General features: G+C 45.2%; 1 protein-coding gene across 2 annotated transcripts in view; it reads left to right on the top strand.

The window, feature by feature from the left end:
* Nucleotides 1-26,886, top strand: part of DAPK2 (death associated protein kinase 2) — a 162,794-nt gene that overhangs the window by 96,529 nt on the left and 39,379 nt on the right. The window contains exon 10 of one of the 2 annotated variants that reach the window (XM_077469642.1): nucleotides 30-2,589. The exons of the other annotated variant lie outside the window; for it this stretch is intronic. Coding sequence (XP_077325768.1) covers nucleotides 30-674 — 645 coding nt within the window. The 3' untranslated portion in view covers nucleotides 675-2,589. Of the gene's footprint in view, nucleotides 1-29; nucleotides 2,590-26,886 lie in introns of those variants that run through there. 2 annotated transcript variants of the gene reach the window in all.

Raw genomic sequence — 26,886 nt, 5'->3', positions numbered from 1 at the left:
CCTTCTTACGTTTTCTTTTTTACCTAAAGACCCTCCAATCCAAAGAGGAGAACAAAGTCCATGATACAAAGAGAACGGCCATGAGAAAACTAAAGGCTAAGAGACTAAAGGAATACACTATGAAGTCTCATTCAAGCATGCCACCGAACAACACTTACGTTAATTTTGAGCGCTTTGCTAAGGTAGTCGAAGAAGTGTCTAGTGCAGAAAAAGAGCTCAGCTCATTGACAGTCAACTATGACTCAATGCAGGAAGACGTGGAGGCCTTGATATCTATCTACAATGATAAGGAGACCTGGTACAAAGAGGAAAATGAGAATGTCAGACACAACCTCTCCCAACTCAGGTATGAGTGTCGTAAAGTGGAATCTATGAAGAGAAACCTTCATCATGACATGCTCTTGGTGGAAACTAGTATTGTAAATCTGTCCGGGCGGTACAACGAATTGGAGGTCCATTATGAGGCTTTGAGCATAGAACTAAAAGAGGACATTAAGCAGATTCAGGACTTGGTGGATGGATTCTATGATGGAAGTGCAGATTATAACTGTGGAAGGTTCGACTCGGTTTTCAACAGAGATTTAAGTGAGTCATTTATGAACCTTCTGAATGGCCCATGCAATGAAGATCTTTTGCAGAGACCGAATTTGCGAGTAACAGATCCTCGGTTATAGGGTACCCTCAAAGCAATATGTAATTATATATGTGAAAATAGCTAGAAAATAATGTATTCAAACACAGTTTGTTCAGAAAGCACTTTGTTTTCATATTTCTAAATGAAGTAGATAAATGAATTTTGTAATGTAAAAGGTTTTTAAAGGAAACCTGCACTGAGCTCTGCTTTCATTTAGGCTGGGTTCACACTGCTGCGGGGGGAGATCCGGATGTGATTCGCACAGCAAATCACATCCGATCTCCGTAGCACTGCGAGTTCAGCCATACAGATAGTATGGCTGAACTCGCAGCTGTCCCGCAGCAAACTCGCACAGGACCCTTTTTTGGGTCCGCAACGGAATCGGATCGCATGGGGGTTCACACCATGCGATCCGATTCCTGTGCGAGTCGGCAGATCGCACTGCGATATGCGGACGGATCTGGGGGTGTCATTAACATAACATTGACACCCCCAGCCGTCCGCATAGGGCAGTGTGAACTGCCGGCGGGAGGTGAGCGATGCGGGAAAACGCCGCGGATTCGCGGCGTTCCCGCATCGCAATAGTGTGAACCTAGCCTTAAAGTGGAAGTAAACTCCCCTATCGTTTTCAGCCAAGGAAGCTGCCATCTTTGGCTCTGTTTAATCTTCAACTGCTATGGTGCTGCACATGTGATTCGTTATGACACCAGCCATTGGATGGTTTGATAGTTTGGCTGAGAGCACAGCCAATGTGCAGTTAGCATTCCCGGCATGCCTTTTTTTTGTAACTGTTTAAATCGATGGGTTTACTTCCACTTTAAAGCGGTAGTAAAGCCCGCTTTGTGAATTTTACCTACAGGTAAGCCTATAATAAGGCTTACCTGTAGGTAAAATGAATATCTCCTAAACATGCACCGTTTAGGAGATATTCACCCTGGATGGAACTGGTGACGTCACCGGCGCATGCGCTCTAGAGGTCTGGCATACCGTGCCTTACCTTCAGTGCACCGTGCCATAACTGAGGGCTCTCGCGCATGCACAGAAGTGATGTCATCGCTGCTCTGGCCACTCACACAGCTGGAGTATGCAAACCTGGAAGGAAGCCCGGGGGAAGATGGAAGCTTTCTCAGCCATGACCGCGCTCCGCTGGAGGGCTTCATTTTAAGGTAAGTATTTCATAATGTGCTAGTATGCGATGCATACTAGCACATTATGCTATTATTTTGCAGGTGAAAGTTGTTTTCTTTTTTATTGCAGCGGTTTACTACCGCTTTAATATTTTTCCAAGAGTAAACTAACATAGTCTGACACTTATTCCACCAAACGAACACAAAGAACAATTCTACTTTCTACGGTAGCTGCGCAGTAGGAAACAGGTCATTCTGTACTATAACTGATAAGGTCTAAAGCAGCAGGGAGATATCGATCTATCTTGTAAAAACAACAGCATTATATAAATGCACAGTTAACATAATAATTAGAATTTTCTTTTAATATGTTTCTTAATTTAGTTTAACTTTTTTTAAAATAAATTAAATCAATTTTAAAAGAAGGTGACATATAGGCACATCTCACGCTCGATATATATATAAAAAAAAAGCCTTCAGTACAGATGTGTATTCGTTTAAAAAATGCAGCTAGCATAGCTGCCTTAAATCTGTCTTTGTGTTATCTTTCCCCAGCAAAGTGGACATTAGATGGAATAGGTGGGTATATACTGTATGCAAAGCAGGCTCTATTGCTTTGCACAGTGTACACAATCTTATATATTTTAACCCATGAAATACTGGAGGAAGAGGTACATGCAGTAACACCCAAAGCTGCATTAGGAAAAAGTAGTCTTGCCATATAATGTGGCTGAGAAGAATTGGTGGGTAGACTGTTCACATGTGTATTTCAACTGTATATTCAGCTGTTTGGATGGAGTCCCAATTTAATAAAAACCATGTTCTGTGCCTTTTGAAGTCTATTTTTTTTTACCTTTGAAGATTGGGCACTGCACTCTAGAACAAAGGGATACACTTCATGATATGAAGTAAATATATGGACACAGATTATGCCAAGTCTCAGCCTTCAAGTAGCATTAACAAAATGCAAAGGACATTATTACAGTTTATTTCATTAGACATTATTTTGTTTCTGCAACATCTATAAAAAAAAATTCATCCACAATTTATATGTAACATTTTTCCTTTACACTTAAAGCATGCATGCAACCTGGTGAGGCTCCAGAAATCACCAATAATTAAACAAAAGAAAGGGTAGGGGGTGCAGCACAATGAGTTTTTGCTCAAGAAGTAGAAAACCCTTGCCCTTTGGCAAGCTTGACAAATGAAGGGACGCCGGATGTTGTTGCTCTACAACTTGAACATTAAAACAACCCATTGTGCTGCAGCCTAGTATTTGTTTTAGTGATATATATATATATATATAATATATAATATAATATACCCATGAAGGAGCTGCTTTGTTTGTTCCATCAGTTACTCTGCCTCTCAACCCTAATAACAGCCTCAGCCCCCACTGGAACACCTGGCAATAGTGTAAGTGCAATGACCAATGAGAAACACAGAAATTGTCTTTACTGCAATATTTCTGTGAAAGAATAACAGACAGTAACAATATATATTCAAGTAATAAACTAGAGAGCAATAACTGAGATTTAAGAGCAATATAGCTCTCAATCCTATATTTAACCACTTCAATACAGGGCACTTAAACACCTTCCTGCCCAGACCAATTTTGAGCTTTCAGCGCTGTCGCACTTTGAATGACAATTGCGCGGTCATGCTACACTGTACCCAAATGAAATTTTTATCATTTTTTTCCCACAAATAGAGCTTTCTTTTGGTGGTATTTGATCACCTCTACGGTTTTTATTTTTTGCGCTACAAATAAAAAAATACCGAAAATTTTGAAAAAAAAAATGTTTTTTTTTGTTTCAGTTTCAAAACTGTAAATAAGTACGTTTTCTCCTTCACTGATGGGCACTGATGGGGCTACACTGATGGGCACTGATAAGGTGGCACTGATGGGCACCAATGTGGCACTGATAGGCGGCACTGATAGGCGGCACTGATGGGCGACACGGATGGGCGACACGGATGGGCAACACGGATGGGCAACACGGATGGGCAACACGGACGGACACTGATAGGTGGCACAAATTGGCACTGATAGCTGGCACGGATGGGCGGCACGGATGGGCGGCACGGATGGGCATGGATAGGCGGCACAGGTGGGCATGGATAGGCAGCACAGGTGGGCATGGATAGGCGGCACAGGTGGGCACTCATAGGCGGCACAGGTGGGCACTCATAGGCGGCACAGGTGGGCACTCATAGGAGGCACAGGTGGGCACTCATAGGCGGCACAGGTGGGCACTCATAGGCGGCATCAGTGTTATAGTAATGGATGCCAATCAGTGCCAAACAATAATGCATGCCAATCAGTGATGCCCATTGTGGGCACTGATTGGCATCCATTATGGGCACTGATTGGCACCCATTGTGCTGACTGGCATCCCTGGTGGTCTAGGGAGGATTATGGATTTTATTACCTTTTCCCTGGTGGTCTAGTGGTGTCCCTGGTGGTCCAGCGTGGGCATCCTCGGGGGGGCTGTGCTGATAATCGATCAGCACAGACTCCCCCTGTCAGAGGAGCAGCCGATCGGCTCTCCTCTACTCGCGTCTGACAGACGCGAGTGAGGGAAAGCCGATCACCGGCTCTTCCCATTTACACTGTGATCAGCCTTGATTGGACACGGCTGATCACATGGTAAAGAGTCTCCGTCGGAGACTCTTTACCGAGATCGTAGTTGCCGGGTGTCAGACTGACACCCCGCAACAACGATCGCCGCGATGCGCGCCCCCGGGGGCGCGCAGCGGCTCATAATCCTAATCACGTCATATGACGTCCGGTTAGGATTATGAAACCACTTTGCCGCCGTCAATTCCCTATAGGGCGGGCGGCAAGTGGTTAAGCTGCTTTGAGGGGATTCCAAACCTGAGAATGTCCCCTAGAGCAGAGGCGCACTTAAATGGTGAAAAAGCACAATATGACACTTTAAATTGGATTGGTTACCTTTACTCAAATTGGCTCTATGTGTCCAGGCAGGAGGAGAGCAGAGGAATGACTCCCTTTGTGTCAGGCCTCTCTCTTCTGTCCCCTGACACCACAGATCCAACATTAAACTCCTATTCAAGTCAACAAGTAATGGCTTAACTTTCTAGATAAACTGTGTCACACACCCAATGCATATGCAGAGCTCTGAATATGTGTGTGTGGATCCGTTTGGCACTAGTAGCTTCAGTCCTATTAAAATATAAGATTTGGTGTTTTCAGCTAGCCCCTCTCATTGGTGCACTTAAACTCCTGTATAATGGGCCCAAACAACACAACTGGCCCAGCTTATCAAGCGAAACAGGCAGGTGAGAGGACAGTGATGTCTGTATACAGTGTCCCAGGGATTGATAAACCTATCTCTTATCCATGTGGCACTACCAGCAACAATGTCTGTATACAGTGTTCATACTCCTCCTATGGTGCATTGTCTCTGTTCCCTGCAAATGGGAAAAATGCCCTCTCACCAAATCCTGTGGTCAAGGCCCAAACTAACATCCTGGAACAGCAGGCTTTCCTGGTGACCTGACTAGTCACCTCATGCTGGAACGCCTCACCATCGATGCAGTGCGCCTCGATATGCACCTGGAATCCCCCTCTCTCAGGCTGGATGTTCCGACTGGCGATGGAGGCCTGAATTGTGCTGGGAAATCATCTGAGAGACAGCATCTCTCCTTCAGGTCTGATCTCTTTCACTGCCTCATGGTGACTGAAATCTCTTCAGGAATTAAAATGGAGTCTTTTACTTTCCTCCCACAGAGAATGCTGGTCTTGGTAGTTTCAGTCCTATACAAAGCTATGGGGCTGCTCTGTGCTGGAACTTCATATTCCAGAGTCCTTTGCAGCTGCTCCCTGTAACTGCTCCTTTAATTGGCTTTCTTCCTCCTGCCAATAGGGACTCAGAAGGAGGCTCCAGAGTGAACAGAAACTCTATGTAAGTCAGCTCATATTACATTAGATTCAGTCAGTAAAACAGAAAGAAGGTGAAAAAGTCCATGTAGATGGGACAGGCAGCTCTCTCCTTCTGAACATCGGTGGTGGCCAGCTTGGCGGGGTCGTGGGATAAACAAGACACCTGCTATATATATATATATATATATATATATATATATATATATATATATATATATATATATATATATATATATATATATATATATATATATATATATATATATATAATATATCTATCCATATATATATATGGGGATTGGGGAAATTAGGTGTCAGAAATACAGTCTTCTGAAGATAAAAGTCCCTTAATTTCTCTGCTAAACAAGCAGAAATTACTTTCTTCAGTAAAGAGGCTCAATTTCAGCACAAAGCACAAAGTCACAGGAAAGCCCTAACAGAATAGTGGCACTTACCTGTGTGTGTGTCAAGGTAGTTCCCAGCTTACTCTAGATGTCAGCACAGTCCTCCTAATTCTTTGACAGCAGGCAGTATGTACAGATTAGGATTGTGGATGTGAAGGAGAGGTATGCAAGGGCAACACATGTAGAAGGAGAGTGTACACCGTATAACAGCGGGCAGTGTATGCAAGAGGGGAGAACAAAGGGTATTACAAAGTGCAGAGGATACTACAGGGGGGGAATGTGTGCAGGAGAGGAGCATGGATGGTATTACAGTGGGCAGGAGATGGGTATGACAGTGAGCAATATGTGCAGTAAAGGAATCAGGAGGTATGGCAAAGGGCAGTATGTGGCGAAGAGAATTGTGGTAGGTATGTTATGTAGTTATCAGGTAGGCTTGTGCAATTAGTTTTGTAATGAATCGAAATTCGGCCAAATTTTTAATCTTTCAGACATTCGGATGCATCTGAATGTCTGAATAAAAAAATAACAAATTTCAACTAATACAAGAAATTATAGTGGATATAACGAATGAATTCGACATGATTCGGTAAATCGTTAAAGATCTAATGAAACAAAAGGTCAACTCAAAGTAAATCTTACAGTCCAATCAGCTGATTAATTTTGTGCTGGAGGTTGGATTACTGGCAAAGTGCATTCCTGAGAACTGAGTGAGAAGGGTGTTGTATTGTATTTGAGCAGAGAATAAGCAATATTGTCATTGTGTGTGTTAAAAGATTGAATAAACAAACGACTTTTCAAACTATGAATCATTATCACGAATATATATATGCACATACATAAATATCGAATTTCAACTAATACGAACGAAATCATAGCGCATATAACGAATGAATTAGACATGATTCGAGATTCAGTATAACAAATATCAACGTGGGGGCGTGGCCTAGGTGGTCATGTGAGCGGACGTCTTTCTGAGCAGCTCCGTCTTCTCCCGCTACAATCCTGCTCCATCCTGGGTTAATCCCGCACTAACCGCCGATCGAAAGACACCGACTGCACCGGAGGACCCCCCCGCTTCCCTGGCAGGTGATATCGGCGGATGGGCAAACGCAGAAGGCAGCCGCCGGTGCGAATGTCTGCGCACACACGCTCGGGCCAAGATGGCCGCCGGACCACCACCGCGGAGCTCTGTGATTCTCCGGCCTCCACGCCGGATCTCTTTGGGGAATCCTCTCCGCCGTCCTCCCCGGGACATCTGGACCCCCCGATCCTGGAGTCACAGATCTCAGAGGGAGAGGAGGCGGAGGGGAGCGGCCGGGGCCCGACGCTTGCCGATGTGCTGCACACCATCAAGGTAAACCATGCTGCTCTAATGGGGACTGTGGCTGAAATTAGAAGTGACTTTACATTGCTGAGACAGGATGTTCAGAAAATACGCGGAAGGGTGGATGAGACTGAGAAACGTATTAGTGACTTGGAGGATGCAGTTGATCCCATATGGCCTAAACTCAATACTGCGGGGGGGTAAAATAGCCTCCCTGGAAAACAAGGTGGACGACCTCGAGAACCGCCTCAGACGCAACAATCTGAGGCTGGTGGGTCTTCCTGAGCGGGTAGAGGGGTCTGACCCAGTGGCCTTTTTGGAAAGTTGGCTTGAGCAGGAGTTTGGCCGTGACACCCTGTCCCCCTGCTTTGTGATAGAACGGGCTCACAGAGTCCCAGGCAGACCTCTCCCCGCAGGCAATCCGCCACGTACTATGGTTATTAGGTTGCTGTACTACAGGGACAGAGATGCTATACTGCGGGCGGCCAGAGTGAAAGGCAGCTTGAAGATCAATAATGCTGCTGTGTCACTGTATCCAGATTATTCTGTGGCTGTTCGCAACCAACGGGCGCAATTCCAGTCTGTTAAACAAAAGCTGAGAGAACACGCAGTGAAGTACTCTATGATATTCCCGGCTACCATGCGCATTGTATATCAGGAGAAGGTTCTTTTCTTCCAGTCACCCAAGAAAGTCCTTGCATGGTGGGAATCCCTACCCCAACCTCCTCAAGATCCTGCCTGGATATTGGCCTGGATGGTTTTCGTTTCTATTTTCTTCTATGCCCCCCCTTTTTTGCAACTGCCTTTGGTCAGGGAGGCGGGTCTCTGCTGCTCTTATTGAAACATGTTGGGACTGACAAGATTTATTTTTTTATTTTGCGGGACTTTTTTTCTCCTCCATTTTTTGGATGAGTACCTGGGAGCTGCTCCAGGCAGAACGATCTTGAGCCACATTGTGGTGAAGTTGACTAGTTGCGGTTAATTGCATGGCTATCAGGCCATGCGCCCCACGCATGGCCCTAGTTTTGGGTACAAGCCCGCTCCATTTCCATGGGAGCAGGGCAGGGTTGTTGCTGCTACTTGGCAGCTCTTTATTTGTTGTCTGTTGTATGGGTGTGGAGAGTGTGGTGTGTGGATGGATGGGAGTATGTATGTGTCACCTTGTCCCGCTGGAGGTACTGTGGCTCTGGCTGTCTGGCGAGGGACTGTTTTGGGGTTCCTGGGCAGGCAACACCCACTTGTTCCCGTTTGTGTGCTATTCCCAACCCTCCCATGGCTGAGGTAAACATATGCTCCTGGAATGTTCGGGGGCTGAATTCTAAATTTAAGCGTGCATTGATGTTTGAGCAGATTAAACGACTACACCCGCATATTATTTGTCTTCAGGAGACTCATCTGGTGGGCTCAAAAATTCTTGCGTTGAAAAAATGTTGGGTGGCTCACAACTTTCACTCCACTTACTCCAACTATGCTCGTGGGGTGGCCATCTTAATACGCAAAGGGCTACAGTTTGAGTGCCATCAGGTGATCTCGGACCCCAGGGGTCAATTTTTAGTGTTACATGCCACGGTGCTGAGAACTCCTGTCATTCTGGTCACAATCTATGTTCCTCCGCCAGCCACGGCCACGGTATTCTCCGATTTGAGTACTAAGTTATCACTGTTACCTGTTTGCCCTACGTTTATTGTGGAGGATTTCAACTCAGTGTTACAGCCTGATTTGGATCGGTTGAAACCCCATGGGAACGAATCTAGATTGTTTAGTAAATGGTGTGAGGCATATGGATATGTTGATATTTGGCGTTGGAAGTTCCCGGGGGTAAAGGTATTCTCCTGTCAATCCAAAACGTATGGCTCTCTGTCCAGACTAGACTATGCACTGGCCACCGGGAGTTTCCTGCCCGTGGTCAGGGCAATTAAATATATCTCTCAAACAGTGTCGGATCACTCACTACTGCAGGTTACCCTTTCCCTGGGGCACTGTCCTTCATTTAGGGTGTGGAAACTTAGCCCCTTGTGGGTGTCCACGCCGGGGATACAAGAGGCCATTCCCTCAGATATGACAGACTACTGGTCCACAAACATTGGCACCATGGCAGCGGGTCCTACCTGGGATGCCTTTAAGGCGGTATTGCGCGGTTCGTACATGTCCCGTATTAAGCATCATAGACGAGCGGGGAGGGCCCAACAACTGGATCTCGAACGTTCCCTTGAGGAGGCTAAATGTAGGCATATGCTCAACCCGACGGAGACTACTCGAGGTGAACTGACGAATGCCCATAAGCTGTTGCAATTGCATCTTGTAGACACGACTAAACTACCACAACTAAACCTGACAGCAAAACTACATGAACACGGGGGTAAGAATGGGAGGCTATTAGCCTTCCTTGCGCATACGGATTATCTGGATAGTTCCATCTCTGCCATACAACTGCCCAATGGTTCTACTACTGAAGACCCGGTGGCGATAAATCAGGAATTTACCTCATACTACAACAGACTTTATGACGATCCAGTCCCCCCATCGGAGGCTACATTTCGGGGTTTTTTCTCATCGTTGGTGTTTCCTGGACTGGAGGAGGCCCAGCGAGACCTCCTTGAGCAGGAAATTACTCTTGAGGAGGTGGAGGCAGCGATAGGTTCCCTACCGCCATCGAAGGCTCCCGGCCTTGATGGTATCCCTTCGGCGTGGTATCAGACCTATACTGAACTGGTGGCCCCTAAACTACTCCTCACGTACAGAGCGTCTTTGAACGTGGGATCTCTTCCTGACTCCATGAATGAAGCCCTGATAGTGGGATAAGTTGGGATAAGTCGATAGCTTTTCCCATTGGCCCTCGCTGCTCCTACGATTACTTGAACACCTCCAGACTTCAGACGTCCCAGTCATTCAAATATCTGGGCATTCAGATACATAACGAGCTCCCCAAATATGAAGCTTTGAATATTGCCCCAATCACAAAGCAGATGGTTGACAGACTTCAAGCATGGGCAACTCTCCCTCTCAACTTAATAGGTCGTATTAACATCTTTAAAATGATATTCCTCCCAAAATTTCAATATTGTTTTCGAGCCACCCCGGTCTATCTCCCAAAAAAGGTATTTATGAAAATAGAATCCAGTGTGTCCTCTTTTATCTGGCAAAACTCCCATCCGCGGTTTGCCAAGTCATCTTTGCAATCCTCTAAATCGAAAGGAGGCCTGGCCCACCCGAACTTAGGCAAGTATTTCCTTGCCTCCCAACTGACATATTTATATGACTGGCTGCATTCCAACCCTCAGCCCCCCTCCGCCTCTCTCATGTCAATCCTCCATGCCCCGTTTGACTCGGTTAATGACGTACTGCACAGGGCTCTAAATTCTAAATGCTCTAGATTTTCCCCTATGGAGGTGGGTCTACTGGCCTGGAGAGAGGGAGAGAAGCTCCTTTCTATTTCTACCCCGGGCAGGTCACCACAAACCCCGCTATGGGACAATCCCAGTATACCTGAACTACAGGGGTATCCAGACTCCCAATGGTGGTCTAGGCTGCATGTTCTGCGCTTGTCCCATATCATCAGGGGAAATGAGTTTGAATCCTTTGAAAACTTACGGGGTACCTTCTCGCTAGATCATAAATTTTTCTATAAGTATCTACTTCTTAGACATGCCATTCGGGCGCAGTTTGGTTCCTTGCACATAGAGCTTCAGGAGTCCCCTATGGAGGACCTGATGTCTTACCCGGATCTTACTAAACAGGTTACAACTTTTTATGACCACCTCTCCAGGGTAGGAGCAGACCCATTTCGCAATTCATATGTGAAGTGGAAGCGTTTGATACCTGCCCTGGTAGAGGAGGGGTGGGAGGAAACTACTGAAACCTGCTTCCAGGATATTATCAGCACTTCCGACCAATATGTTCAGTTTAAGTTTATTCATCAGCTGCATTATACTCCGGCTAGACTGGCTAGAATGGGTTTGAGAACTGAGGCCTTGTGTCCTAGATGTACTCACGATAATGCTGATCTATTTCATATGTTTTGGAGTTGTCCTGGACTGGATGAGTATTGGACGGACCTGTTTACATTCTTTGATGATCATTTTGCTCTCCCGGTGCCTCAAACCCCTGAGGTGGGGCTGCTGGGTATATTGAATGACTTTGTCCACAGGGCGTCAGCTCGGACTCTTCTGCGCACCATTTTATTTTATGCACGTAAAGTAATTTTATTGCACTGGAAAGAAAATGTTCCTCCCAGAATTCAATCACTGTATGGTATTATTAATGGTGAACTCCCTAAATTTAAAATAGTGTATAAACACAGAGCTTGCTTGAAAAAGTTTCATAAGGTGTGGCAACCATGGTTGGATGTCTCTGGTTCATTCTGGGGGACGGTCCTATCCTCGCAGGACCCCCTGGGGGGGCTGCGGGGGTAGGGCCGGAGGCTCAGGCTCTGTGGATGGTGGTTCCGGGCATGGGGGGGGGAACGAAACAGGGTGGTAATCAGCTATTGTAAGACTTTCTGTGGCAGCTATTTATGTTAAATTGATACTGCATAGTGGGACGGTGACAGGTGTGAGTGTGATGGGTGTGTGTGCGGGAATGTTGGTATGTCTGTTGTTGTGTCTTTGTTTTGTTGGGGTTTTTCTGTGTTTAAGCATATAATGGTAACAGTTTGGTTTACTCCAGCGGGGTATCTTCATCGATGCCTCTGTATTCACCTCTTGAGGGAGACTCTTTGACATGTGTACTGTTTGCTTTATATGCTTTATGTATGTTCAAAATTTTTTAAAATAAACACCTTTAAAAAAAATAAAAAATAAAATATCAACACTCTACAGAAGTAACAAATTATCCGAAAACGTATTAACGTAACATAATAAATATAACAGAACGAAATTATGTACCGTATTTTCCAGCATATAAGACGACCTTTTGCATGTAAAAAAATTGGCCAGGGGTCGTCTTATACGCCGGGTCAGCCCCTCGGATGCCGGCTGGGTGTTCGGTAATACTGTATGTAGCTTCGGCTACATACAGTATATACCGCTGAGCCAATCCTGGTGAGCGATGTATTCAAATGAATACAAAGCCTGCTCGGATTGGAGTAACGACCTCTGCCAATCCGAGCAGGCTACTCTGTAGCCTGCTCTGATTGGCTTGGAGAGTCAGAGCGGCGCGGGCTGATGATGTTACAGCCTCTGCCAATCCAAGCAGGCTTTGTATTCATTAATAGAATACATCGCTCACCGTGATTGGCTCCAGCAAATGCAGGAAGAAGAAGAAATATGAAGCCTCGGAAGCCTCGAAAGCCGGGTCGTCTTATACGGTAAGTACAGTTTTAAAACCTTTTTTGTCCTGTAAGATTAGGGGGTCCTCTTATATGCCGGGTCGCCTTATACACCGGCAAATACGGTATTTTAAGAATGACAACGAACCGAAACTAAACAAAATTTTCCTTTGTGCACAAGTCAGGTGTTATGTGCAGGAGAAGAGTGTGGAGGGTATGACCGTGGGAGGAAAAATTTATCTTTTGACTCATAAATGATCAATCAAACATGAAATTGGGCAGAGGAGCTGATATTTGGTGTGGTACACTTGATAAATGTGAGGGATAATCACACATATGCTGGAGACTGGGTGCTGAGGGGTTACGCATAAGAGTTGAGGGGTAGCTAGGGATGCGCTAAGAGCAAACCTAGGGATTCGTTGGGGGGGGGGGGGGGGTGAAGGTTCATTAAATACAACTTAAAAAAATCTGCAAACAGTGAACTTTGCAGCATACCCCATTAAATTTCAATGGTGGCCCAAGGCGGCAGTGGTCGATTGCCAAATCTTGATACTAAATTCTGCTAGTTTTCAAGACTAATTGGCAAGCAATTGTAAAAAAAAAAAAAAAAAGAAAACAGGAGTTGGCCACTGCGATGGAGGACATTTAACAAACCAAAACAATTGTTAAAAATACCATACAGCAGAAAGAGTGTCCTTTTAATGCGACTTTGAGGGTGACATTGAAAATTTGTTTTTTAAATATCATACATGAGAGATGTCCGTCGGACAATTTGATCGTGTGTGGGCTCCATCGGACCTTTGCTTGCTAAAAATCTGGTGGACTTTAGAAACAGAACATGTTTTAAATTTTTCCACCGGAACTCCACCGGACCAAGAAATCTGTTTATGTGTATGCTAGTCCGACGGACAAAAACCGACGCTAGGGCAGCTATTGGCTACTGGCTATGAACTTCCTTATTCTAGTCCGGTCGTATGTCATCACGTTCGAATCCGTCGGGCTTTGGTGTGATTGTGTGTGGCCAAGTCCGTTCATTCTGAAAGTCCGTTCGAACTCCGCCGAAAGTCAGTCGGAAAGACTGTTGGACCTAGTGCCTCGAAAAGTACGGTCGTGTGTACGCGGCATTAAAGCAGTTTGTGGTGATGTTCATGGTCAGCATCAGTAATAACATATTCTGCATAGGATGCATTAATGTGAAAAAACACAAGGGTTTACAACCCCTTTAAATACAACAGCAACGCCCCAATCTGATAAATTTTCTTTTGAAAATTGGCTTTTTGAAGTGAAATTGGCTGTGACACCTAATTTTATATCAAGCAGTAATAGGTCTGAATTGACTGGTGGAAGTAGGAGTCACAACAAATCTTAAATCCTAAATCCAGTTTATAAGGAAATTTAAATAGTGTGTTTGTACCAAACTTGTCCAGAGAAACTATTTCCTTCACTAACACATGCAGATGTGTGCATTGTATACAGTGCTGTGTTCTGGCAGAGGGACAGGAACTTCCCATCTCCCTCCTGAAACAAAATCAAGTTATGCCGGCAGACTAGGTCCAACAGAATCAGTCTGTCGGACAATGCGATCGCGTGTGGGCTAATCCGATCATTTTTCTTTAACCACTTGCTTACTGGGTACTTAAACCCCCCTCCTGCCCAGACCAATTATCAGCTTTCAGTGCTGATGCACTTTGAATGACAATTGCGCGGGCATACAACACTGTACCCAAATTAAATTTTTATCATTTTTTTCCCACAAATATAGCTTTCTTTTGGTGGTATTTAATTACAGCTGGGAGTTTTATTTTTTGCTAAACAAACAAAAAAAGATGCAAAATAAAAAAAATAAAAAAATCATGTTTAATAGTTTGTTATAAAATTTTGCAAACAGGTAATTTTTCTCCTTCATTGAAATGCGCTGATGAGGCGGCGCTGGTGGGCACTGATAGGCGGCACTGATGGGCACTGATAGGCGGCGCTGGTGGGCACTGATAGGCGGCACTGGTGGGCACTGATAGGCACAGTTAAGGCGGCACTAATAGGCACAGATAAGGTGGCACCGATAGGCACAAATAAGGTAGTACTGATGGGCACAGATAAGGCGGCACTGATGGGCAAAGATGGGCACAGATAAGATGGCACTGATGGGTGGCACGGATGGGCACTGATAGGTACCACTGATAGATGGGACTGATGGGCACTCATAGGTGGCACTGCTGGGCACTGATGGGCGTCACTGATGGGCACTGATGGGCACTGGTACATGACACTGATGGGCACAGATATGTGGCACTGAGGTGTAGCTAGGTGTGTGCGAGGCAGATTGTGGGCACTGATAGGTGGTACTGTGGGCACTGATAGGTGGCACTGTGGGCACTGATGGGTGGCACTATGGGCACTGATGGGCTATCCTCAGCTCACATATTTTAGGTGGCACTGGCAGGGGGCAGGTGGGCACTGATGAGCTGTCCCCAGCTCACCGTGATCGGGACTGATGTCCCGATCACGGCCGCCGGTAATTGGCTTTTTTTTTCTCCTCGCGCTGTCAGCGCGAGGAGGAAAAATAGCCGATTACCGGCTCTGTTGTGATCACATGATCAGCTGTCATTGGCTGACAGCTGATCACGTGGTAAGGGGTCGGGATCAACCCCTTGCTCCGATCCATGATCAGACGAGTCTCATAGACTCGCTGATCACAGAGCGCGCAGCGCTCGCCCCTCAGAGGGCGCGCAGTATGCTCGTGCACGGGACGACATCAATAGACGTAGTCCCGGCAAAGCAGGTCCGCACTGTAGCCGTCATTCGGCTATAGCGCGGATCTCAAGAAGTTAAAAAATCAGACGGACCTAGAAATTGAACATGTTTCAAATCTGTCCAAGGGACTCAATACTTAATAGCTAATGGCTACTGGCTTTAGAATTTCCTTTTTTAGTCCCGCTTACGTCATTATGTTCAAAACGAACAGACTTTCGAACGGACTTAGTCTGTTCCTGTGTGGCCAAGTCAGTTCGTTCGCAAAGTCAGTTGGAACCCCGCCGAAAGTCCGTCGGGAAGACCATCGGACCTAGTCTGCCGGAAAGACCAGTCGTGTGTACGCGGCATCAGACTGAGCACTACTCGGCCATTCAATAGATGCCTTTTATTTTCTGAATGAATACAAGGTTTCCTGTAATTGGTGATCGTGATGTCATCCGCCCGCCTTTCAACCCCAGCCATGCAGAGAAAATCTTAGATTCATTCATAAAATACAAGGCTTTCTGTGAATAGCTGAGCAGTTCTCAACCCAACTCAATTTTGTTCTGGGAGCGGGGCACTGCCAAAACACAGCGCTGTCTACTGTATGTAGCTGATGCCACATTCAGTTTATACAGCGCACACAGCAGTTGCATGTGTTCGTGAAATGAAGGGGAAAATATCTCAATTAATAGATAAAAGAATTAGCTAAGATGTTGAGAATTGAGAACTATAAGGTGTTGCAGACAGATAACAGTCTTTAAAAGGATTTTGGGTGTACAGATCTGTGCATGTAATGTACCCCAGCAATGGAATTCGAAGAACTTGTGTAATTTGTTAAATTATATATAAACCTGATCACTAAAATCTCATATAAGCTGTAAGATGATAATATTACTTCGAAAGTCTTTTTTATTTTAATTGCTAGCGTTGTTAACAGCTGATGATACAGATACCCCTATGTGGGAACTTTGTGTTTTTGGATACTTCTCACAATCTCCTGCCTATAAATCACCCTGTTACATGCTCTCCCAAAAGATCTGTGCTGATGCACATTGCCCAGGCATATTTCACTGTTTCACTTAAAATATACAGCAACAATTAGGAAATAATCCCTATGAAAAAACACATGTAGCCTGCTGTTTCTGTAGTTCTTGTCGACATGGACGGGCAGTAAAGCGGCAGCAGGACATTAGCATTAAAATGTAAAAAAGCATACAAAAAGGTAAAACCCTTTCCTCCTCCACCCCAGTTCTCTAAAATACACAGCATTTTGCTGCCTACAGGTACATGACATTCAATAAAGGTTTACATCCACTTTAACAGACCTGCCAGTGCCTACAAGCCCAACACTAATCTCTGATAATGCAGTTTGTCAGTAGCACTTCCTATGCTTTCCTTATCACAACTAAAGCACATTGTTAAAATAGTTGCTGTGGCCTCATCTTTTTATTGTGAGGGGGTTGATTTGCCCAAAAGTCTATTGAACCAGCCGATACTGCCTGATGTATGCCCCGCGTGTACGGCAGCCGATCCGTCAGAATTTGGCCGAACTAGAAAGGTCTACCAATTGATACCTAATCAGCACTCTCAGCCAATGGCTGGGTTGTATGAAAAGAGAATCACAGTGTGTACCTGGCTTAAGTTTTAAGGTGGGGCAGTGCATTATGGTTAATACGGTGAATACCCATGCTATTTGCTGAGTTCATGAACCTCGAACATGGAAGATTCACCGGGAAACCATAATGGCGGGTACTGGCGAACTTGAATCTCATAATTAGAGTTAACTTAAAAGAGGTGGGTTCTGGGAGCTGAAAGGTTACCATACATGCCTAAGGACTGAGCACTGAGGAGATAGTGCTGAGGACTGGGCACTGTGGGTTATAACATAAATGCAGAGAAATGAGCACTGAGTGGTTAATGCACCCTAGCTTCTTCTGTGTGGGGTTGATCGCTCATGTCATGTCTACCCCAAAACAGAAGGTCAGGCACTATAGCTGGCTACTGTGTGTTTCACCTATAGCAGCCCCTTTTCCCATAAGGCAAGCAAGCTTACCATTACTCGGTTGCCCCCAGGACCACACAATGCTCTAGTGCCTGGCCAGCACGCCAGGGCAGATGGCAACTGAGCAAAGCAAATAGATACTTGCGCTTAGCAGACAGATAACGTGGTTCTATGACATTCCAGGTAAAAAGGCAGGCTGAGTTCAAGGAATAGTCAAATAATCTGGTCCAAGGTAATACACAGGGAAATCCAAACTTACAAAGCAGGGCAGACAGACAGGGAGCTTGATCAGGAACAACACACATATCACTCACTATCACAAGCACCCAAATGAGGCTTGAGCTGGCTTATAGCAGGCTTGGTTTCCACCCAGAGATTGATCACATTAATCAGCCTGCAGGTGGACAGGCAGACAAGGAGAGTGCCATAGCCAAACCCTGGATGCTGGACTGAAGAACAGGAGCACTGACAACTCAGAGGTTGAAGCACATACACTATAGACTGTTTACTGGTAGATTAATGCTCATACTGTGCTAGTGTAAAACTGGCACAAGAGCTCTGTGTACTGGAGGCGCATCTTACCTCTGGTATGGACACTGGGGTGTGATGTGTTTGTGCTGGGGAAGTTTATTTTCCATTGTGTGGCTCAGGATTGTGTTTGTGTGTGAGACCAGTGTAACTCCTAGCACGCACAAACACAATTCTGGGCCACACAATGGGAAGTAATGATCAAACTTTACTTCTACACAGGCACAGGGGACAAGGACTGGTGTTGACTTGAGCTTCCCTGTGTGTTCGATAATGTCGCCTGAGCCAACAATGTTGTCGGGTACAACTTGATCCAACCGTTTAATACTAGGTTGTTTGCCATCTTGGATCTAGCAGTCAGGGTTAACCAGCAATACGTTGTACCAAGATCACCCCAAAGGTACAACTTTTTTTATCATGATAAATTTATTGATTATGAACATACTGTTTTCTCGGACACTCTGTCTTATAATTACAAAAAGACCTAATCACACAGGAATACCGTAATTACCTGGAAACACTTCACAAGCCCACCAGTTGAACGTAAGGTAGACAGTGTGATTAAATTTTACTGAAGCTGATGGGCCTCTTGGTCGATTGGAGACGCCAGAGAAGAGTCCAAACCTGTTTTTTCCACCCTTTTTCTTTTTCCTATTTTTTCCTCTATAATCAATAAAAATGCAGTCCATGCTGCTAATACTGGAAGTTACATTAACAACACACATGCTAGACGTGGGTGTTCTGCAATGACATAATCTACGACCTAGTTGTTGTGGTTTTTTAATTGCTATTTAAGATGTGCTTTCCATTTACAGCATGCCTGGAACAATTATAAGAAGTTTTTACCTGACTGGTTATGTTTGTCTTGTAATATCCTTTTCTTGGTGGATTGTATAAATAAAGGATTAAAAGAAAACTAAAAAGGGAAGATAGAAATATTCAGGGCTTTACAATAAATATTTTTTCACTTTACAAGACACTATTTCTGGGATAGCTATATAAGCACAAGCTTTTTATGTTAGAGTTGCAATTATTTCTGCCTAGGCTAGGCTGGATTTGCCACGTTTCACTGATGTTCATTTTAAACCTGGTGTATGATAATTACAGCTCTTAGCACTGAAATTCCTTGTCAAGTGGTGCTAAGTACTTGTATCTGTAAGCAGAGTTTAGTATTTTCTGATGCAGAAAGAGTCGCTTATTTAGTATATAGTCTCATTCTCTTCTCTGTTGTTTTGTCTACTGTTGAGGTTCACCTGTACAGCACATGTCCAAGTGATGTATGATCTCATCCAAATGAGATCTGCACATGGAACTCATCACATTCTAGGTTAATTCAGCTGCTCCCTCAAGGTCATACATGAGGACAGGAAGCTAAGAATAATCTAAGGAATGTTCTCAGAATTTTTGTTGGATAACATTCAATGACTGTTCTCTTTCTTCTCTTTCTAAATTAAATTTGATTATATGAACTTCCTACTTCCACTTAAAAAAAATTATAATTTTATCAGATATTTATATATATTTTATTCGATTTCACCCATTCAAAAAAGAGTTATACCCCGTATACACCGAAATTCTGCCAGAAAAAGTCCGATGTGAGCTTTTGGTCGGAAATTCTGACCGTGTGTATGTTCCATCGGACTTTTGCTGGCGGAATTTACGCCAGCAAAAGATGGAGAGTAGGTTCTCTATTTTTCCATCGCAAAAAGTTCAAATCGGAAATTCCAATCTTCTGTAGCAGTTCCGACACGCAAAATTCCTACACATGCTCGGAAACAGTTTGACGCATGTTCGGAAGCATTGAACTTATTTTTCTCGGCTTGTTGTAGTGTTGTACGTCACTGTGCTCTTGACGGTCGAAAGTTCTGAGAACTTTTGTGTGACCGTGTGTATGCAAGCCAAGCTTGAGTGGAATTTTGTCGGAAAAATCATCCAAGATTTTTCCGGTGGAAATTCGGCTCGTGTGTACGAGGCATAACATTTGGGCTGATGTCCTCCTTATGCCGCGTACACATGATCGGAATTTCGGCCAGCGAAATACAAATGAGAGCTTTTCATCGGGAAATTGCGAACGCGTGTATGCTCGGAATTTAGCTGGCCGAATTTCCACCAGCAAAAATTTGAGCGCATTTTCTCAATTTTTAAGATGGAAAAACTTTCTATCGAAAATCCGATTGTGTGTATGCAATTCTGACGCGCAAAAGCTCACACATGCTCAGATTCAACTATGAGATGGAAGCTATTGGCTACTGGGCATTGAACTTCCTTTTTCTAGTCCCGCTGTACGTGTTGTATCTCACCGCGTTCTTGGCGGTCGGAATTTGGTGTGACCGTGTGTATGCAAAACAGCTTGAGCGAAAACCCATTGGAATTCCGAACGATCAGAGCTTTTTCCGACCAAAATTCTGATCGTGTGTATGCGGCATTAGAGCTGAACTCCAGGCAGATATAAAACACTAATTATCAAAGAGATGTATTATTAAAAAGTATTTTTTTGCATTTAAATGCAAGTATAACAAGAATTCACTTTGTATCAGCCTCCTGTAATCCCTATTATCAAAAAACGGTAGTTAACTATGTAAATTTGAGAACTCCGGGGGAAAACTGGAGCTAACCCCTATTCAGAAAGTATATAAATAAGTACTGATATATCAAGGAGAATGAATGCAGGATAGCTCAGCAGTAATACGCACCCTTCCCTATTCTTCAAAGGCTGTGACGATATTCCCATTGCAATCTATTATGCTTCTTTGCATGTTTATATAATGGAAAATTCCTATCAAAATACCTACCGTAATTTTCCTTTCCTGATGGACTCCATGGCAGCAATGTGTGGGTTAAGTCCCGCCTCCACTACCCATAGGACACTACTCCCATAAATCTTTGCTCCCTGCCCCTGGCCGTGTTCGGTAACTAGCCTACTCCAGCCATTTGGGAGGGAACTCCTGCTGCCATGGAGTCCATCAGGAAAGGAAAATTACGGTAAGTATTTTGATAGGAATTTTCCATTTTCCTGACAGACTCCATGGCAGCAACGTGTGGGAAATAACTCGCCAAACACACCCGGGTGGGCAAAATGCTGAACAAAAGATTTATTTAACACTGTCGGCCAACAGGACTTTCAAACCAAAATCAACAGAGGATAAAGATGCTGGTTCAACACAATAGTGAGACATGAAAGTATGAATAGAAGACCAGGAGGCCGCTCTGCAGATTACATCAGGTGCAACGTGGCGCGAAGCCGCCCATGAGGTTGAGAGACTTCTGGTAGAGTGAACTGTAACCGCCTCAGGAGGAGCCAAGCCCTTCTCTCTATAAGCCCATTGAATTGCCTGGACCACCCAAGCAGCGATGGATCTAACGGAGGCCTTGGCGCCTCTACTTTTCCCGTTAAATAGCACGAAGAGGAAGTCAGATTGACGAAAAGAAGCTGTAATATCCAGATATTGTTTTAGAGTAACTCCCAAATCGAGTGGATGTGGATCCTGACTTCCAGCAGAATTGAAGGTAGGAAGAGTGATTTCCTGGTTTTCATGGAAAACAGAGGTCACCTTGGGATTTGTCCCCAACATCGGAATTAGAAAGTCTGCCTGAACGTTCTGAATCCCTGGGACATAGGATGCTGTCAGATCCTTCAGGTTCCTCTGAGCCCAGGTCATGATTGGTTCCACCTCCTGGAGAAGGGATAGACTTCGGGTACCCCCTTGCCTTCTTATGTACGCCACTGCTGTGGTATTGTCTAGCCTGAGTGAGACCGAGGCTCCTGAAATCAGATGCCGAAAGGCTAGCAGAGCTTGAAAGGCTGCCCTTAACTCCAGGATGTTCGACACCGTCCCCCTGGAGGGGAGAATCCAGGTGCCCTGAGCCACTTCCGCCAGACAGTGGGCGCCCCAACCCCTGTTGCTGGCATCTGTTGTTATGGTGACCCATGAGATGGGGAGAATGGAATGGCAGTTGCAGAGATTTTCCCGTTGGAGCCACCACAGAAGGGAATTCCTCATGGATAAGGTGATCCGAATCAGCTGGGTTTTGCTGCCTGACCATAGATGAAGGAAACCCTTCTGAAAGGGCCTCATCCTCCACTGTGCCCACCTCACCATCGGAATTGTCGCTACCATAGTGCCTATAATTTTCAGGCACTGGAGAGCCTGGAGATGAGAGGCAGAGAGGGCTGGACGGATTCTGTCCCTGACCACTGACAACTTCTCTTCTGGTAATGAGATGGTGCCTCTGACAGTGTTGAATAGGGCCCCTAAGAACACCAGCCGCTGAGATGGGACCAGCTGGCTCTTCTCCAAGTTCAAGATCCACCCGAATTCCTGTAGGGTGGAGATGACCTGCTTTCTGTGTACCAGAAGTTGATCCTTGTCTTGAGCCAACAACAGAAGGTCGTCTAGGTAGTGATGTAGACGAATCCCTTTGGTTCTCAGAAGAGCTACCACTGCCAACAGTACTTTTGAAAATACACGAGGAGAAGTTGATAGCCCGAAGGGAAGGCAAGTAAATTGAAAATGGCTTTCTCCCACGGAGAAGCGGAGATACTGCTGGTAATTTTCTGCAACTAGGACATGAAAATAGGCGTCCTTGAGGTCTATGGAGACCATCCAGTCCCCTGCTTGGACAGATTGTTGAATTGTGGATAATGACTCCATCTTGAATTTTTCTTTTTTGATAAAACTGTTCAAGTGGGTTAGATCTATGACCGGCCTCCAGGCCCCGCTCTTTTTCCGGACCATAAACAAAGGAGAGTAGATTCCCATGCCTCGCTGAATGACTGGAACATGGATAATGGCGCCTTGAGATTCCACGTAGGCTAGAAGAATTAGCCTTTTTTCGTCTGAGGCCGGGAGAGAGGTGGGGACCCATCTGAGTCTGGGAGATTCCTTGAAGGTCCAAACATGACCTGAGGAGACGGTCTTGACGGTCCAGAAGTCTTGGATCGAGGCCGCCCAGACATGGCGAAAGTGGAAAAGACGAGCCCCCACCTGCCCTGTCTGAGCGGGCCCAACCTCAAAAGGATTTAGTTGGTTCCCTCTCTCCCTTCAAATCACTTTTTGTAGATTTTTTAAAAGAGGATTGCCTTGATTTCCAGGACCTGGAAAATTCACGGCCTGGTCTGTAACTGCGAGCTTCCCTGGCTCGTTCCTGGTACTGTCTCTTTGGAAAAGACCTTCTCTGGGCTTGCAAACGCCGGTCCTGGGGGAGGAACCCCGACTTCCCACCAGTGGCTCGGGTAATAGCCTCATCCAACTTATTGCCGAAAAGGGAGGACCCTTCAAAGGGGATGCGGCACCATACTTGTTTTGAGGCTGGGTCTGCCAGCCAAGGGCGGAGCCAAAGAGCCCGTTTAGCCGTAACAGAAGAAAGCATCACCCGCGCCACCAGGCGTATGATGTCGATAGAGGCCTCCCCAAGAAAGGCGGAGGCCAGCCTAAGCTCTTGGATAGGCGAGCTCTTAGCTGTATCTTCAGAGATATTTCTAAGTGTCTCATCTACACTATCTGTCCATATCTCCATTGCTTTGGACATAGCGGCCAGAGCTAGCGCTGGCTTACAGGCCATTCCTGCTGTGAGATACACTCTCTTCAAATCAGCATCAATTCGTCTGTCCAGAACGTCCTTAAAAGACACGGTATCCTCTAAGGGAAGAGTGACATGTTTCACCAGCCTCATGACTGCTGCGTCTACCAATGGCGCTGACTCCAAATGCTTCACCTCTTCTTCATTGAAAGGATAGAGTTTCGAAGCCTTCGATAGCATGGAATTTTTCTTCTCCACCTTGCCCCATTCATCTGTGATAATCTCACCTAGCTCAGAGATAAAAGGAAAATTAATCCGATCCTTCTTTAATTGCTTAAAGAATTTCCTTTGTTTGGAAGGAGCAGCCACAGAATCTTCCCAGTTCAGTGTCTCTCTAACAGCTCTGACCAGAGGAGGCAGTAGAGCGAAATCAAAGCCCACACAGGGATCACTTTCATCAGAGTCACTGTCAGATATGGCAGCTGAGGGGTGGCTATGCGCAGAGGATTCCCAAGTATCCTGCAGCTGAGTCTCCCTTCCTGGAGAAAGTGGCGGCTCTGCCGGGGGAACATAGGACTGGCCCTCAATATTTCTGAGGGACTCCTTAACAACTTTTTCCACCAGGGTTTTAAGTTGTTGATCCGCGTCACCCCTTTCATTGGAAGCCTTGGCGTAGCAAGGATCGCATAAAGATTTTCCTGCCGGTACAAGAGCTCTGCACCCCCAACAGGCACTAGCTGAGTGAATAGATTGAGTCCTTGAGGAGTGCGATCTTTCTTCACTACGGTGTCCTGATCTTGAGGAGGAACCATAATGTTTAGATTTGGAAGAGGAGTGCCGGTGATGCGACTTGGAGGAGTCGCTCCCTCTATGAGAGCTGCGATGCTGTTCTGACCTGGAAGGGCTGAAACAAGAACAAGACAAGAAACCACAATAAACAAGACATCAGGACAGAGCTAACAGATAATTACCCCTCCCCCACCAGACCTTCAGGTGAACATTAGAAATACCTTTTATGAGAGGGCTGGCCACAAACAGGCGGTAAAGAATCCATGTCCTCAGCGATATCCATACGCGCTGAAAAGATGACAAGGGATCAGTGCAAGGGACAGGGAAGGGATAGCCACCCTGTCCCAGAATGCCACTTACCAGTAGATGCAACACAGAGGCAGGGGGAAGTCACCGCAACAGCCCGCAAGCATTCCCAAAGCTTGCAGACTAATTCCCCGTTTAAATAGCCAGCCCCTGTGATGTCACCGCCGTGCCTGTGCGCATGCGCGAAACAGCGGCAATTTGCCGCTATCACGCATGCGCGAAACCAAGCCTCGATCTCAACCACGTTCGCGCATGCGCAGTACGGCCGAAAACGCAAACCCGGAAGTAGAACGGCGGCTGGAACGCGGAAGAACCAGCCGCCATGCCTGCACATACAAACAAACAGAAACAAACGAAGACAGATAAAAAATACAAAAACTGCTGCCATAAGAACTTTTAGAACCTCTCACCACTCCCACCACGATCGATCACTCGGCCGAAGATAAGGTAAGATGACACCGGACTTTCCAGGGGGCAAAACAGGTCACCTGCTAATAGCTGGCTATCCGACCAATGCGCAGCCTGCCTGCCAGTGGCCAGGACATGGGCTTCTTCACAGCGCCTCTTCCACTGCCCACTCCATACCCTGCTAATAGCTAGGGCTTAGCGGAGTAATGCGACTTTCCAGACCCAGAGTCGCAGACCGGCCGACCTCGATCGTGGGGATGATAAATCTTCAGGTAGAAAGACCACCTCTGGGTCCTTCGGAGGAGGACAAAAAAAGAACACGGCCAGGGGCAGGGAGCAAAGATTTATGGGAGTAGTGTCCTATGGGTAGTGGAGGCGGGACTTAACCCACACGTTGCTGCCATGGAGTCTGTCAGGAAATGTTATTAATATGATATATTAGTAAAATAACTTGTTTTTGACATTTCAGGACTAATAGCTCAATTTTCCTGTGCACTTTTTCTTTTTTTTTTACATGGGATGGCAAACAGTGTATATTTCTGTTGAGCTAGCCTAACTGCATTCCTTTTTGTTGATATACCACCATCACCCAGACTGGGAGAAGAAGAGACAACACTAGGAGACAATCATGTCTAGCTGCATGCACATACAACTTCTCTGTATACGTATTTTATATGTTTGTTAAGCTGTTCAACCGAAGTCCAGCTGTAGGATAAAATTTTACATTGTTTTCTGAAAATTATAACAAAAAAAGTATTTGGTACTTGACAAAGTGACAGAGAAAAGAAGCATCTCATAAATGTGTTTGCTTCATTAGGTCCCAACCATTTTTGCTTCTTCTGAACAAAATCATTTATAATTATTAAATGTTAAAAAGCAAGTCTTTGTACTTTATTATCTGAATTCTGTTTTTTAGAGTTTAAAGGTAAGGTGGAAAAATATTACAAGTTATATTGGGGCAGCATAGTGGTGTAGTGGGTAGCACTAGCTGGTTCGAATCCCAACCACGACACTACCTGCCTGGAGTTTGCATGTTCTCCCTGTGCCTGTGTGGGTTTCCTCCAGGTACTCCGGTTTCCTCCCACACTCCAAAGACATGCTGGTAGGTTAATTGGCTTCTGTCCAAAATTGGCCCTAGAATAAGAATGGGGACCCTGGATTGTGGGCTCCTTGAGGGTAGGCACCAAAGTGAGTGAACAATGTATGTGTGGAGCGCTGCGTAAATTGATGGCGCTATATGGGTACCTTAAATAAATATAATAAAGGAGCATCTTAATGAGACACAATTTACAGGGATAGGGACAACTGTAGACACTCACTCAGGTTGGACTGGTATCTTTATTCAACCTTACTAACTATGTAACTATATTTAGTACAGTATTTGTAACATTGTACCCTTTTCTAACCCAAGCTTCCCCATTTAGTCTTTAATTTACCTGTTTCCGAATCAGTGAGATAGCGCCGTTAGGTCGTACAGCATTCATTCATTCCTATGGAGAGTTCTAATTTGTTCCAAAGAAATATAGAGAGTAAAGAGATCAAAAGTGGGCCTGTCTCAGAAGATGTTTATAAGCTGCTGTATGATCTAATCAGAAATATCTCACTGGATTAAGGACAAGTGAGCATAAAAGATAGGAGGCTGGAGGCAGGAAAAGTAAAAATAAATAAAAGTCTATGTTGCTGGGCTTTGGGCTTGTATTGATGACACCGGTTTGATACTCTCCTGGGATCTTCAGAATTCATTGACAGGTGCATTTGACCTGCAGTTGATCTCCTGGACCTGAATGTTCCTGCTTCAATTAGCTTTTGCACCCCTATAGATTTCTATGGGTACTGTATGCAAAGCCCATTCAAAGCCCAAACAAAAGCCCATTGATACAGTCCCTAACTGTGGCCCGCACGAGTGCCCCCCCATAGCAAGTGGCTTCCTATGGGAGC

The sequence above is a fragment of the Lithobates pipiens genome, unplaced genomic scaffold, assembly GCF_037356315.1.
Source record: "Lithobates pipiens isolate NorthernLeopardFrog02 unplaced genomic scaffold, aLitPip1_a1.2 Scaffold_8, whole genome shotgun sequence".
Taxonomy (NCBI): Eukaryota; Metazoa; Chordata; class Amphibia; order Anura; family Ranidae; genus Lithobates; species Lithobates pipiens.
Note: the sequence above shows the minus strand (reverse complement) of the source record. Positions and strands in the feature narration are given on the sequence as shown.